Source organism: Oncorhynchus gorbuscha, linkage group LG02, assembly GCF_021184085.1.
Source record: "Oncorhynchus gorbuscha isolate QuinsamMale2020 ecotype Even-year linkage group LG02, OgorEven_v1.0, whole genome shotgun sequence".
Lineage (NCBI taxonomy): Eukaryota > Metazoa > Chordata > Actinopteri > Salmoniformes > Salmonidae > Oncorhynchus > Oncorhynchus gorbuscha.
In genome coordinates, this window is record NC_060174.1 from 23,493,289 (window position 1) to 23,508,636 (window position 15,348).

At 43.5% G+C, this 15,348-nt stretch overlaps 1 protein-coding gene across 1 annotated transcript in view; it reads left to right on the forward strand.

Moving 5' to 3' along the window:
* LOC123989726 (A disintegrin and metalloproteinase with thrombospondin motifs 20-like) overlaps positions 1-8,300 on the forward strand; it is a 152,411-nt gene extending 144,111 nt beyond the window's left edge. The window contains 6 exon segments of the mRNA XM_046290742.1: positions 160-254; positions 352-446; positions 3,232-3,365; positions 4,382-4,473; positions 4,862-4,966; positions 5,153-8,300. Of these exon segments, the coding sequence (XP_046146698.1) occupies positions 160-254; positions 352-446; positions 3,232-3,365; positions 4,382-4,473; positions 4,862-4,966; positions 5,153-5,242 (611 nt within the window). The 3' untranslated portion in view covers positions 5,243-8,300.
* Positions 8,301-15,348: the final 7,048 nt, after the last annotated feature.

Here is a 15,348-nt window from a genome sequence, read left to right on the forward strand (position 1 = left end):
CCGACGACATAAGCAGTGCTTACCGTGAATGCAGTCCCCGCGAATACAGGAACATTGCCTTTAGATTTTAAACGAGCTATAGTGCTGAACTTCTACGATGCTTTGGTGATACGGATTGAATCCAGCCCTAAAGGTGCTCCGTCTTATTTCTGATTATAGGTCAGTTGTTGACATCCTGCAGAGAGGTCCAGATGATACAGGGGGTGAGGATGGATGGAGAGTACTACCTGAAAGTCAAGTCCAGGATTCTACAGGTGTGTGCTCTCTGTCACAATCACTGACTATCACTTCATCATTAATCATTTCCAGGCCAGGATTCAGCAATTGTTGTCTCAATGTGTTTCTTCCTAGATCTACTGTGCTGAGATGCAGACTGATTTCCCTAAGGAATATGTTACGCTGCGGAGTGGTCAGACAGACAACTACTCAGAGGTCTATGGATACAGGTGTGCTCATTGAAACCGGATTACCCTGTGTCTGTGCTTAATTCATTTTCTGTTTATGGACAGAATACACTATAATACTGTATATGATTCTAAATGAACATTAATTCAAAAAGTCATTACATGTAAGCAATGTATTGTAACGTATATGCTAGGAGTCAGGAAGCAGGTGCAGAAGGTGAGTTTTATAATGATAATAAGCAGATAAACAAAACAGAATAAGCGTACTGAACGTGAACATAACCAGAGGGGGAATGAGAGGTTCCTGGTGGAGAGCCAGACATGATCACCAGGATGGAACACGGGGAGGAGTGTGTGTGTGAGTGACGAAATGAGTTCTGGGTGTATTCTACCCAGGGAAGGAACTGGGCCCACTACCCCTGCCGGTCCTGGCGGAAACTCCCCATCTGCCCATTGGACTGAGGCTGGAACCTGAATGTGAGGCTGACCGTGGCACCCAGCTTATCCATGAAAACTATCCAGACCCGCGACCTGAATTGGGGACCACATTCGGAAACTTTGTCCTCTGGAAGGCCATAGTCCCGGAAGACCTGCTGGAATAGTGCCTCAGCGACCTGGAGAGCAGTAGGTAGACCAGAGAGGGATAAAACGGTAGGATGTAGAGAATCTGTCAACAAAGGCCATAATAGTGGTAACACCCATCAGAAAGAAAGATATCATTTACAAAGTCTATGGACAGATTTGACCAAGGCCGCTGAGGCATGGGAAGGGGAAATAGTTTACCTGCTGGAGCGTGCCGGAGAGATTTGGATTGGATACATACGGTGCATGAGTTGACATTGTGGGCGACGTCCTGCGCCAAGGTGGGCCACCAGTATTTATCAAAGAGAGGGATTTGATGGTGTGTGTGATACCTGGGTGTCCAGCGGCGAGGGATGTGTGTGCCCAGGTAACATCCGATCGCTCACCCTTGTGGAGACGTAGATGCATTCTGGAGGGCAGGTAGCAGGAGCGGGTTCCCTCTCCAGAGCCTGGCGGATGTCCACATCTACGTCCCAACACAAGGGGCCAACGATTCGGGAGGACAGATTGATAGGCTGGAAGTCACTCACAGGACCCTCCACCAAAGTGGAACCACAGGGTGCAGGAAAGCAGGTCCTCTGGCATCCTGGTCCCCAGGCAGTGATTCTCATCCTCGAACAGGAAATGGTGGGGTTATGTTGTTGGAGCAACAGGAGGCCAAGTATAACTTTGTGTACAGGTGCAGTGGTGGTGAGGAAGAGCCTTCTTTCCTGGTGCATGGGTCCCATGGTCAGGGTGGGGGGGCTGGGATGTGCGTAATTGGGCCGGATACCAATGGTCGCGTATCCAGGGCTTGGACAGGAAAAGGAGAGGAGAGCGGGTATGAAGTTAAGTTCAGGGAGGAGGCAAGGGCCTGGTCGATGAAATTCCCAGCGGCAGCTTGAGGGTCAGCCAGCCAGTGAAATGGGAACCAGAAAGGGTTTGGCAGAAAAAGATGATAATGGAATACTTATGCCTACCCTGGGAGATGGAAGGTCACAGGGCCACCCCATCTGCTCTAGTGGACCCCGCGTTGGGACGCAACAGACACCGCTAAAGCTGGTGCCCCTCCTGTCTTCAATAGGGACAGAGGCCCAGATGTCTACAGCAACGCCTCTCTCCTGCAGAGAGGTGTGAGGCCCCTACCTCCATGGGTTCAGGCTGTGCCTCAGCACAGCCAAAGGAGGGAGGCGAGGTGGACACCACCGCTCCCGAAGAAGGTTATCCAGACGGATGGCCATCGCGATGAGAGCATCCAAGGATATGTTGTCATCCCGACATGCCAACTCCGTCTGGACCTCCTCGCACAGACCACTGTGGAATAGAGTGCGGACCACCGGCTCATCCCATCCGCTGGAGGCTGCCACAGTCCGAAGGTGAGGGCGTACTCCGCAGCAGTCTGGGCACCCTGCTGGAGTTGGAAAAGTCACTCACATCCCTCTCTGCTCTTTGGAGGATGGTTTAAATCCGCCCTGAACAGAGCCATGAACCTCTCATAGAAATCCAGCTCCCCCTCTCTCCCAGATGGCCGTAGCCCACTGCAACGCCTGTCCGGTCAGCAGGGAAATGATTGTGGCAACCTTGGTCCAATCGATGGTGGGGGTTCCTGTCTGATAGGCAAAATAGAGGGAGCACTGGAGAACAAAGCCACGGCATAGTTCTCCGGAAGGGACCGTCGGGCAGGGAGGAAGGCTGGGGGACTGGCTCACTGTGACGACCCGTGGTAGGAGGCCCTCCATCAAAGATATGGAGAACCTCGCTGGTGGTGTTGATGCGTTGAAGAATGGGGAGGATCTCTTTCATAGTTGTACCCAGTAGAGCCAGTTGGTTGTGGTGTTGGTGGAGTAGATGACCCTGTTCCTCAACCATCATGAAGATGGGGTTATCTTCTGATGCTTCCATTTTTTTCAGAGGCAGTATTCTCTAACGCATATGCTAGGAGTCATGAAGCAAATGCAGAAGGTGAGTTTAATGATGAAAATAAGCAGATAAACAAAACAGAAGAAGCGTACTGAATGTGAACAAAACCAATACTTCCTGAAGACTGAGGCTACTGATGGCTAAATAAAGGGGAAGTAATCAACGTAATGAAGTCCAGGTATGCATAACAATGGGGAGCATGTGTGCGTAATGATGGTTGCCAGGTGTACGTAATGTGCGTTGCCAGGACCGGTGGTTAGTAGACCGGCGACGTCTAGTGCTGGAGAGAGGGAACGGGAGTAGGCGTGACATGTATATTATCTGAAACCTAATTTTTTATGTCTAGGTTGCTGAATCCTTTTGATTGCCCCTACAACGACAGCAGAAGGCAGGACTGTGACTGCAGGAACGATTACTCTGCAGCGGGATACACTCTCTTCCATAAGGTCCGTCTGGACATCATCTCACTGAGGATAATGAGTGAGTAATGACCATGTGATTGACTGACCACTTCACTACAATAAGACCACACATCCATGTTGTTTTACCCCTGCACACAGCCCGATCCTCTCGCCCACCTCCCAAAAAAACGGATTCGCTCACCGAATACAATTTTCACTGCCTTTTGCCACACCCTCAGACTCAGCACAGAAATCATGATAATGCCTTTCAACAGGCCTTGTTCAGATCACTGGCATAGAGTTGACAACGCATGGGCACCTTATAAGACACACACTTACACAGACACATGGTAACACACAGGCATACTCATATACACACAAATGCTTGTAAACACACAAAATATCTTGTGTTCTCTGACCCACACATGCATACTCCCTCGCTCATACTCTCTCGCACACGTACACATCTCCAGCGATATTTCCCTGCCCATTACGACATCCAGCCACACCTCTCCAGTTGTCCTTGAACATGTTTTAGATTAGTGCACATGTGGCATGGTCCGGATTGGTGGTATTTATATCTGTGTGCAGCTAGGAGGAGGGAGCCCAGAACACATGTAGTCATCTTCCCACCCCATCCCCTGTCTACTCTGGTCCTGACAGCACATGTTCCCAGCACACAAGGCCCTCCCCTCCCACTGCATGGAACTCATTTAGATTTGGGGCGGGTTGACTTTAATAATGGTTTCAAGATGAAGAGAGGATTATGAGCTGCTCTAGCTGTGCAATGCGTTTCTCATGAACTTTACCGCCATTTCAGATAGAGACAAAGAGACCGAGAAAGATAGAGGAGCACTGGTCATGGTCATCATGTGGGACAATGCAGTAGAAATACCAGAGTAACTAAGCTCATCTTAAATGTCATGTGGTTTAACCTCTGATGTGCTTTAGGCCAGGGCAGTTGCTTAGAGCGCCTTGTCTCTTACTGGAACTCATGACTCTGTGTATTGATTGTAACCTTCATATGCTCTTTGTCTGCCTATTGATCGTGTATTGATTTAACCATATGCTCTGTGTCTCGGTGTTATGTATCAGCCACAGACCTGAAGTTTTCTCAGACCCTGTTTGGTCGTCCCGTCCCCTTCGCCACAGCAGGAGACTGCTACAGTGCTGCCAAGTGTCCTCAGGTACGAAACGGAGACCATTTTTGAGTCTGCAATTTATTGACTTTAATCTGTATGCCTGTATGTTTTGATGGGGGCCTTGAGCCAACCTTTACTGAATGGGTTTTATTGACCTGACATATCCAGTCTGTTAACTGGAGTAAAATCGTACGTGTTCCCAGTTTCCACCAGTGGAGTAACCACATAATCACACTTAACCATCCAGTGTAGCTCAGTGTGTCTGTCCACTGAACCGTGATGCTGCTTTCATTGTCAGCCCCTGGAATGGAAATGAGATACGGACTCATTTAATGTATTTGAATCCTAATCAGGTCGACTTTAAAACAATTTCAGTTTGTTCAAGAGAAGTTGGTTTGAGGTCTATTGTAATCACTGTGGTGTTCTTCCACAGGGCCAGTTTAGCATCAACCTCATAGGGACTGGTCTGAAGGTGGCTGAGGCAACCAAGTGGACCTCACAGGGCAACTATGTCTCTGTCAAAGTCCACAGATCAGAGGTATGGAGGACTCTAGGATTCTGGTGTTCTGAATAACTACTCTAAACCCTCCTGTAATCTGAACTGTCACCTGTTATGTTTCTAGTCTAGGAATTTCTAGTAGCATTAATAAAATCCTATTTCTTTATGGAAAGTTATTTGTCCTGTCCCACTCCATTTCATTCTTATTTCTCCCTCTGTCTATAGGATGGGGCAAGAATCTATGGTCGCTGTGGTGGGTTCTGTGGGAAGTGCATTCCCCAGCCTCACAACGGCCTGCTGGTTTATGTCCAGTGATGGTCAGGGACCAAACCCCAACCCAACCATCTCCCAAGGGTCTCCCAGTGGTCTCTCAACGTTCTCCCAACATCAGACCAGGAAGTGAAACTAGAGCGTCTGGGGATCCAATGCACTTAATTTGTGAAGGTTGCCATCCCTTTCCTCCCTTCATCACTAGGGTTTAATGACAGGAACCTAGTTACCAAGATTTACTGCTCAAACCACACCCTTTTCCCGGGAAAAATAACTGCGAGAAACCGGTAAATTATAATCAATTATTTATATCAATGGAACTGTTAATTATATGCGATGTCTAAATCTGGTTTCTCTACGGCCTTCTCTCTGCTCTCTGCATTATCAATCATCAATGTTCATGGTAGGGACAAACAGACCATCTCAGTATGGAGTGCAGTTCACAATGCGTGTAGACCTATCATCTCATCATAACTTTTTTTCTTGTGATAGGTAGGCCTACATATTCTGCAGCACAGCCTATTCTACAGTAATATAAGGACCGAATACGCATCTAATTTACATATCACCATTGTGCTTTCGGGGGTCATCATATTTTGTAATTGTAAAGATTTGTTTTTATTATTGCAGCTGCAGAGTTTTAAAACAGCCTATCACTCGAATATCATTGATTTAAATCCAAGCATGTGCAAACAGTCTCTCTCTCCTTCAATTCCATTCCATTTGCAAAATGAATAATAATCTTCAAGATAGATATATATAGCTATAAAGGGTCCTTCAGCAGAACCAATGACTCTGAAGATGAGCTCCGTCTGTTATGTCTGACCTCACTAGTGTTTGTAATTGTAATGGTAACCAAATACCTCTGTGCATTGGAATATCAAAAGCAGACTGTCAGACAATCTCACATATTCCAGCATTGTAGAGTCTCGCATAAAGGGGCACAATCACATTTTGGGGCGGGAAGTAGCAACACGGATGCACAGTACAGAGCTACGTGAAGAATCCTCTCATGGTTTCTAGTAAGAGCTTACTCATCTCATAAGGGTAAAATGTTTTTATGGAACTCTGAAAGGAAACATGAATTAGTCATTATAGAACTGGTACAACTATTTACGTTTTTATACAGTCAGCAAGACAACATTTTGTTGGGTAAATGGAACATCTCAATAAATATTTAAATTGTATTAACTTATAGTGTTATAGAACAAGGGTAATTATGAATTCCTGCAAAATAATTCTGATAAATTATGTTTTTGTTGTGATTAGATTAGTAATAACCCCAAATTATATAAATTATATATCTTAAAAATGTTACAAAGATCAAGTAAGGAGAATTCTCCAGATCAGAAGATACGTCCAGACAGGGGCGCAACTTTCACTGGGGATGGGGGGACATGTCCCTCCCACATTCTGAAATTGCATTTTGTCTAGTTTTATCATTGGAATGTGATACAAAATGAGGCAACCGTGTGCTTTAGGACCATGCAGACGCCTCAGAGTGGTTGGGTAGGCTGTTTGGAGTCTTTATCCGACAGAATACAATTTTAAAATGATGTCCCCACCACTTCTAAAACAAAAGTTGCACCAGACATGGGTTTTTCGGGAAAGAATCATCCGCCAATCAGTTAGCTAGGCTTTGTGTACAACTGTTGTTGTGTATACTTCTACTAATGGTCACCCAGACTTGCCTTATCTCAAACCTCAAAGGTCGTAGGTGAGGATTCCTGCATCACAGATTAATCCTCACTGTTCTGTTGTGTAATACTACTGAACACTCTTCGGAGCCCAATGACTTACTGACTACTGTCTGACTGACATGTAATTAGAATGATTTATCTAGCAGGTCATAGAGACACTAAATCATTGGCGTTGTGACCTGGAAAACAGTTTTTATATATATATATTTAATTCATTAATATGGTGGCAACTGTTGTCTACATCATGTAAGAGGTGTTAAGTCAAGGTCAAGCTCTCATCTCCAGTCAGTAGCTAGTTTGTCTCAGTACATTTGTGATATTGTTTTCCAGATCATGTCTCTTCTAGGTCCTATAGGTGCATGTGACCCTACCTCTCACAAGAATCGATTCTCATGAGAAGAATTTCATTATCTTGCAAAATATTTACGTTTGACCATATTTATTCTGTAATGATATGTAATGATACATTAGAATACTAATAGCCGAGAAGCCATTGTTTGTTTTACTGTTTGATGCTGAAAAGGTATTACAGATTGTAGTGTGTGTAAGTAACCACCAACTTGAAAGAGGATCTTTGAATGGTGCTTTTCTAACTACTGAAATGACCTCTAATCTTGAGAAGGAACATAATAGTGGAACTGACATTATCTGTAGCACAACCTCGACACCCTTTGAATGAATATGTTCGGCCTTCATGCCTGTAAATGTAAATGTACTACTTATTACAGCATAATGCCCAAAATGCTTTGCATAAAATATTATGGTCCTCTTATTAATGTAGCTGACGACCAAGCTGGAGGGTTGCCAGATATATGCTGAACTACATAAGGAAACCTGCCTGAAGGAACCCTATCATCATTTAGGTGAAATGATGTCACTGTGACCACTATAACTGGGTTTTGGCAACCCTGCCATGCTGGTACTCCGATGTTAAGCTTTAACCAAAGTTTCATAGATGCAGAATATAACTTTTGTCAGATAATGCAGCTAGAAAACCTTTGTCTATCATTCTTGTTTGATAGGCAATTGTACTATGATGAGGTCTGTATCAGAAATGTTAAGAATACTTGATGCACTATGTGCCATACATTTTGTAGAAGGGTAATCATGTTTATTTCTTTTAAATGACAGTTCAGATTTGTAACTTATGATGGTGTGTATTTTTTTATATTCATACTTGAAGTGTAAACTGTGTCTCGACGACATGGGCATTGAATTGAACAAGGTGCTTGTTTGCTATGTATTATCCAAAGATATTTTTAAGAATCATTATGTACCTACAGTATGAAAATGAATGATTCTGGTGCTATGGTCATTCATTTTAATTGTATCAACATCGTAGGTTTTGCTACTATACTAACACTGTATAATAAGCAGTAATTAAATATTGTAATGCTTTTCAATTGATTGGTGTGTGTGTTTGAATGCTTCCACGTTACAGTAAATGTTGTGAGTAGAAATCGCTCTTCATTTTGCTATCGTGTGAATGGTTAGAAAGGGTAAAGGAACACATCAATGCTGGTGCCTGCTTCAACAGAGGAGGCCATTGGTTAGACGTGAATGGCAGAGAGTCAGAGCTGGTTAGGTGGCTGTGCTAGCTGGCTTGTGGGTCCATATGGATTCACTTATTGGTGCAGATTGCATTTCCACAACATGACTTGTTCAATTTCACTTGGATGCATAAACACAGCAAATACTTTGGCTGTAGTTTCTCACTACACCAGGCAGGCACACGGTGTGGCCTCTACCTCTGGGGCTGTCAACCTACCAATGAGTCACCAAAATTCTCTGTCAAATCAGAAAGTGAGGTCCGTTTTCCAATTCTCTTTGAAAACTTGACTAAAAAAAGCGAAATTCCCAAAAATGATGTCACCGAAAAGGACTTGATAATGGTACTTTAGCGAGGCGAGCTGTTTATGGGTGAGGAACTTTTGCAAGGCTCATTGCACCAGGGATAGCTTTGTACATGAAATGAAACCAGATACCGTAATCCCTGAATAACTACTTTGATTCTGTCTCAGCAGAGTGGAGAGGGAAATGAAAAAAACGAACTTGGTTCCACAAAAAGTTAATCTCATGATTTGGAAGAGTGCGTGTTGTATCACAACAAAAACACCCCAAAAGCAGTTTACCAGGGAAGCCAAGCTGTGCTGAAGTCCACATGGAGTCTTCTGGCTAGAGAGAGAGATGGCAGATGAGATGTGCTGGGCTCCTCTGCTCTTTGCTCAGAGAAACCAGACATCCCTAAAAAACAGACCAGCACTGATGAATGATCCCCATAAAAGCAACTAATGATTGATGTCAGCCATGAAAAACATAATAGTTAAAGGAGCGGCCTGGCTTGTTGTTCACTCTGCATTCCATTACCCCATCACTTTTAATGCGCAGCAATCGGTTTTACTGTGGGTCTGTTCTTCAAACCCATGATCAATGCTTGGATGGGTTTTTATAGTGTAAACAAATACATTGCAAATGTTTCCACTAAGTATTTGTACTGTAAACAATGGAAAGATCTTCCTCTGCATTCATAATTTAGTGCAGTGGTTAAATAACAAAATGCAGTACTGTAGGGCTACATGCAGTAACAGTCAAAGTTGTTGTTACAGTTATAGGTCACACATCCGTATCTGGTCTGTTGTGGAGTTAAATCTCTGGTTGTATGATGTGAAAATGGCTCTGCATAGCGGTCAATAATGTCCCGCAGTGCTGTAGGTAGAGCTCTATACTGTACAACCGACAGTGGGCATTGAACCTGGGATTCGTGCCATTTACTACAGTATGTACGCTAGACCCACTCCAATTTGCTTACCGCCCAAATAGGTCCACAGACGATGCAATCTCAACCACATTGCACACTGCCCTAACCCACCTGGACAAAAGGAATACCTATGTGAGAATGCTGTTCATCGACTACAGCTCGGCATTCAACACCATAGTACCCTCCAAGCTCGTCATCAAGCTCGAGACCCTGGGCCTCGACCCCGCCCTGTGCAACTGGGTACTGGACTTCCTGACGGGCCGCCCCCAGGTGGTGAGGGTAGGCAACAACATCTCCTCCCCGCTGATCCTCAACACGGGGGCCCCACAAGGGTGCGTTCTGAGCCCTCTCCTGTACTCCCTGTTCACCCACGACTGCGTGGCCACGCACGCCTCCAACTCAATCATCAAGTTTGCGGACGACACAACAGTGGTAGGCTTGATTACCAACAACGACGAGACGGCCTACAGGGAGGAGGTGAGGGCCCTCGGAGTGTGGTGTCAGGAAAATAACCTCACACTCAACGTCAACAAAACTAAGGAGATGATTGTGGACTTCAGGAAACAGCAGAGGGAACACCCCCCTATCCACATCGATGGAACAGTAGTGGAGAGGGTAGCTAGTTTTAAGTTCCTCGGCATACACATCACAGACAAACTGAATTGGTCCACTCACACTGACAGCGTCGTGAAAAGGCGCAACAGCGCCTATTCAACCTCAGGAGGCTGAAGAAATTTGGCTTGTCACCAAAAGCACTCACAAACTTCTACAGATGCACAATCGAGAGCATCCTGGCGGGCTGTATCACCGCCTGGTACGGCAACTGCTCCGCCCTCAACCGTAAGGCTCTCCAGAGGGTAGTGAGGACTGCACAACGCATCACCGGGGGCAAACTACCTGCCCTCCAGGACACCTACACCACCCGTTGTTACAGGAAGGCCATAAAGATCATCAAGGACATCAACCACCCGAACCACTGCCTGTTCACCCCGCTATCATCCAGAAGGCGAGGTCAGTACAGGTGCATCAAAGCTGGGACCGAGAGACTGAAAAACAGCTTCTATCTCAAGGCCATCAGACTGTTAAACAGCCACCACTAACATTGAGTGGCTGCTGCCAACACACTGTCATTGACACTGACCCAACTCCAGCCATTTTAATAATGGGAATTGATGGGAAATGATGTAAATATATCACTAGCCACTTTAAACAATGCTACCTTATATAATGTTACTTACCTTACATTATTCATCTCATATGCATATGTATATACTGTACTCTACATCATCGACTGCATCCTTATGTAATACATGTATCACTAGCCACTTTAACTATGCCACTTTGTTTACTTTGTCTACACACTCATCTCATATGTATATACTGTACTCGATACCATCTACTGTATGCTGCTCTGTACCATCACTCATTCATATATCCTTATGTACATATTCCTTATCCCCTTACACTGTGTATAAGACAGTAGTTTTGGAATTGTTAGTTAGATTACTTGTTGGTATCACTGCATTGTCGGAACTAGAAGCACAAGCATTTCGCTACACTCGCATTAACATCTGCTAACCATGTGTATGTGACAAATACAATTTGATTTGATTTGTCGTTGTGTGGGATGCGTACGCCTCCTGTGAGTATTTCTTGCTATCTACATGGATGATAGCTGTAGCCCAAGATAGCCTACAGGTAAGCTAATAGGTTAATATAACGCTAAAGCAAAACCACGGCATTATCATAAAATGAGGCTTGTATAAGAACTTCTAATCTGATCAAATCACATTGGCCCCTGGTTCATGAAATATTTGGCTAAACACTGCCCTCTGTTGGTGGTACAGTGTCACTGGCATATTTTTTTTGTGCAGTAATTTATTTTGACACAACAGCATGTAGTTGTTAACAAGTCCATACAACAAAGGGTAAAGGGTTAGATATAGGTGTAGGTCAAAAACAGACATGGCAGCTCCACTTCTAGCTCCTAAGCAACTTTGCAGTATTTTGTTTTTTTGTATGGTATTTCTTATATTATTAGCCCACAGTGTTTTTTGCGTTATTACATACAGCCGGAAATAACTTTTGGATATCAGAGTGGCGGTAACTCACCAGCATTACGACCAGAAATACAACATTCCCGAATTGGATCCCTTGTTCGTACCCCCCAGGGCATTTTACTTGTCCCAGAGGCTGCTTCAAGATGCCGCCTGCGGAAAAGACGTGTGCACACCATCCACCGCTTCCAAGTATTTTACTCACTAATGTTCAGTCCCTGGACAATAATGTAACGAGCTCAGGGTGAGGATCTCCTTCCAGAGAGACATCAGGGCCTGTAACATACTATATTTCACGGAATCATGGCTCTCCAGATATACTGTCCCCTTCCACACAGCCATCTGGGTTCTCAGTACATCGCGCAGACAGGAATAAAGAACTCTCTGGGAAGAAGAAAGGCGGTGGTGTATGTTTCATGATTAAATTCTCATGGTGTGATTGTGATAACGTACAGGAACTCAAGTTATTTTGTTCACCCAACCTAGAATAGCTCACAATCAAATGCAGACCGTATTACCTCCAAAGAGATTTCTCTTCGGTTATAGTCACAGCAGTGTATATTACCCTTCAAGCCGATAACACAATGGCCCTCAAGGAACTACACTGGACTTTGTGCAAACTGGAAACCACATATCCTGAGGCTGCATTTATTGTAGCTGGGATTTTTAACCAAGCAAATTTGAAGAAAACACTACCAAAGTTCTATCAACAACTGTAGTACCCGCGCATCAAAAACTCTCAACCATTGTTACTCCACCTTACAGGATGGCTAAAAGGCCCTCCCCCGCCCTCCCTTTGGCAAATAAGATCATGTCTCCATTCTGCTACTCCCACCTATATGCAGAAACTCAAACAGGAAGTACCCGTGCTAAGGTCTATTCAGCGCTATTCTGACGACTCGGAATCCATGCTTCAAGATTGTTTTGATCACGCAGACTGGGATATATTCCAGGTTGCCTCTGAGAATAATATTGACATATACAGACACGGTGACTAGTTACTTAGGAAGTGTATAGGGGATGTTGTTCCCACTGTGACTGTTAAAACCTACCAAAAACAAAAACTGTGAATAGATAGCATCATTCGCGGAAAACTGAATGCATGAACCACTGCATTTCACCAAGGCAAGGGGACTGGGAATATGGTTGAATACAAACAGTGTAGTTATTCCCTCCATAAGGCAATCAAACAGGCAAAATATCAGTACACAGGCAAAATGGAGTCACAATTGAACTGCTCAGACACGAGAAGTATGTTCATTGACTATAGCTCAGCCTTCAACACCATAGTACCCTCCAAGCTCATCCACAACACAAAAATATAACTCGTAGAATCACCATGACTGCCTATATTCTATCACACTTTATAATGTGCTAGACATACAGAAGCTGTCATGTTTTGTCTTATATTGTCTTGTCATTTTGCTTTCCCTTCTGTTCGTTTTCCCCCTGCTGGTCTTTTTAGGTTCGTTCCCTTTTTTCTCTCTCCCTCCCTCTCTCTCTTCTCTCTATCGTTCCGTTCCTGCTCCCAGCTGTTCCTATTCCCCTAATCAATCATTTAGTCGTTCCACACCTGTTCCCTATCTTTTCCTCTGATTAGAGTCCCTATTTCTCCCCTTGTTTTCCGTTTCTGTCCTGTCGGATCCTTGTATATTGTTCACCGTGCTGTGTCTTTGTCTCGCCCTGTCGTGTCGTGTTTCCCTCAGATGCTGCGTGGTGAGCAGGTGTCTGAGTCTGCTACGGTCAGTGCCTTCCCGAGGCAACCTACAGTTTATGGTCGAGTCTCCAGTCTGTCCTCGTCATTACGAGTGGAATTGTTTTTTATGCTTTGTTTACCGCTCCGATTTGTCTAGGAGTATTGCATATTTCCTTTACTGGAATAAAGACTCTGTTTTCGCCAAGTCGCTTTTGGGTCCTCATTCACCTGCATAACAGAAGCATACTAAGTGACTGTCGGTTGTGAGCAGAGCAACATCAGAAGACATGTTAAGATCATTATCTTAGCGATTTTAATCATTGATCACAATACTCAGAGCCATTTCCTGTAGAATTTCTCCAACAATACATTTTTAAAGAAAAATACATATTTACAATGCACATATGCCTACTATTTTATTATATAATGAACATATCAACAATATCAGTTGTGAAACAAATTAATCATCTTTATCAGACAATTCTTTGAGGTAAAATTCAACCTCAAAATATCAATCTTCAATATTCTAAGTAGTGGATCAGTTGGTCAAAGTCTTTTTGGTATTCTGAAATTCAGTGACCTCAACCTTTGGAACCCTATGGTTCAAATCGGATATGCCAATGAGTGGTCAATCTCACCTTACTAAAGTCTGTCAATGATGTTCAATATAGTAGTCTATGACATTGTAATAACATTTCACAGTTGGTTTACCAGTTTAGACATATCTTTAACAAGTGTATACCAGCCATTCCACCCTGACTTGTACAACCTGTCAAGATAGTCAGGAACATCTCTTGTGCCATCTGAAAGTCATGAAATACAATATACAGTGCCTTCGGAAAGTATTCACACCCCTTGACTTTTCCACATTTTGTTGTGTTACAGCCTGAATTTAAAATTGATTAAATTGAGATATTGTGTCACTGGCCTACATACTGTCATGTCAAAGTGTAATTATATTATTTTTTTAATGAAAAGCTTGTCTCACAAAAAAAGGTGACCGATTGGTAGACAAATCACAAAGCAGATACTGAATATCCCTTATTATTAAATTACACTTTGGATGGTGTATCAATACACCCAGTCACCACAAAGATACAGGTATCCCATATGTAGCTACAGTATGAAAGTCAGATAAGAACAAATTATTTTCAGTGACAGCCTAGGAACAGTGGGTTAACTGCCGGTTCAGGGGCAGAACAACAGATTTGTACCTTGTCAGCTCGGGGATTTGAACTTGCGACCTTCCGGGTACTAGTCCAACGCTCTAACCACTAGGCTACCCTGCCGCCACAGGGTTTACTTAGGTAAATTTACTTAGGTAAATTAGATATTTTTGTATTTCATTTTCAATAAATGTGTTAACATTTCTACAAACCTGTTTTCACTTTGACATTATGGGCTATTGTGTGTAGATAGTGAGAATGTAAAAAAAATGTAATCCAATTTCAATTCAGGCTGTAATACAACAAACTGTGGAAGAAGTCAAGGGGTATGAATACTTTCTGAAGGCACTGTGTAATTATTTATATTTTGAAATGTAAGGAGAAAAAAATCCCTCATGACACTGGAATCACATTTTTATAAAATACTCAACGTTTTCATATCCTATACTACTTACCCTGGCTGCAACAAAAGAGTTGATTGTCTTCGGCCAAGATAAACCATCTGTGATTTGGCCAATGTTCTTGTCCCTTTTACTGTCAGGAATATCAAAAAGGGTCTCAAGTTCAATAGTACTCCCCCCCGTGTGAGACAACTTTTGCAGGTACTCTGGACTCTCCTAGGAAGGCTGCTCATGTTAACTCAAAAACAAAAAAAGCTCATGTCAAGACGTCAATTGACATAATGAAAGTCAACACAATTAGAGTATCCTGGAGCCTATTGGTGTAGATCTTTAGATCTATTTTAAAGATTATCCAAATAATTTCTTATTGTAG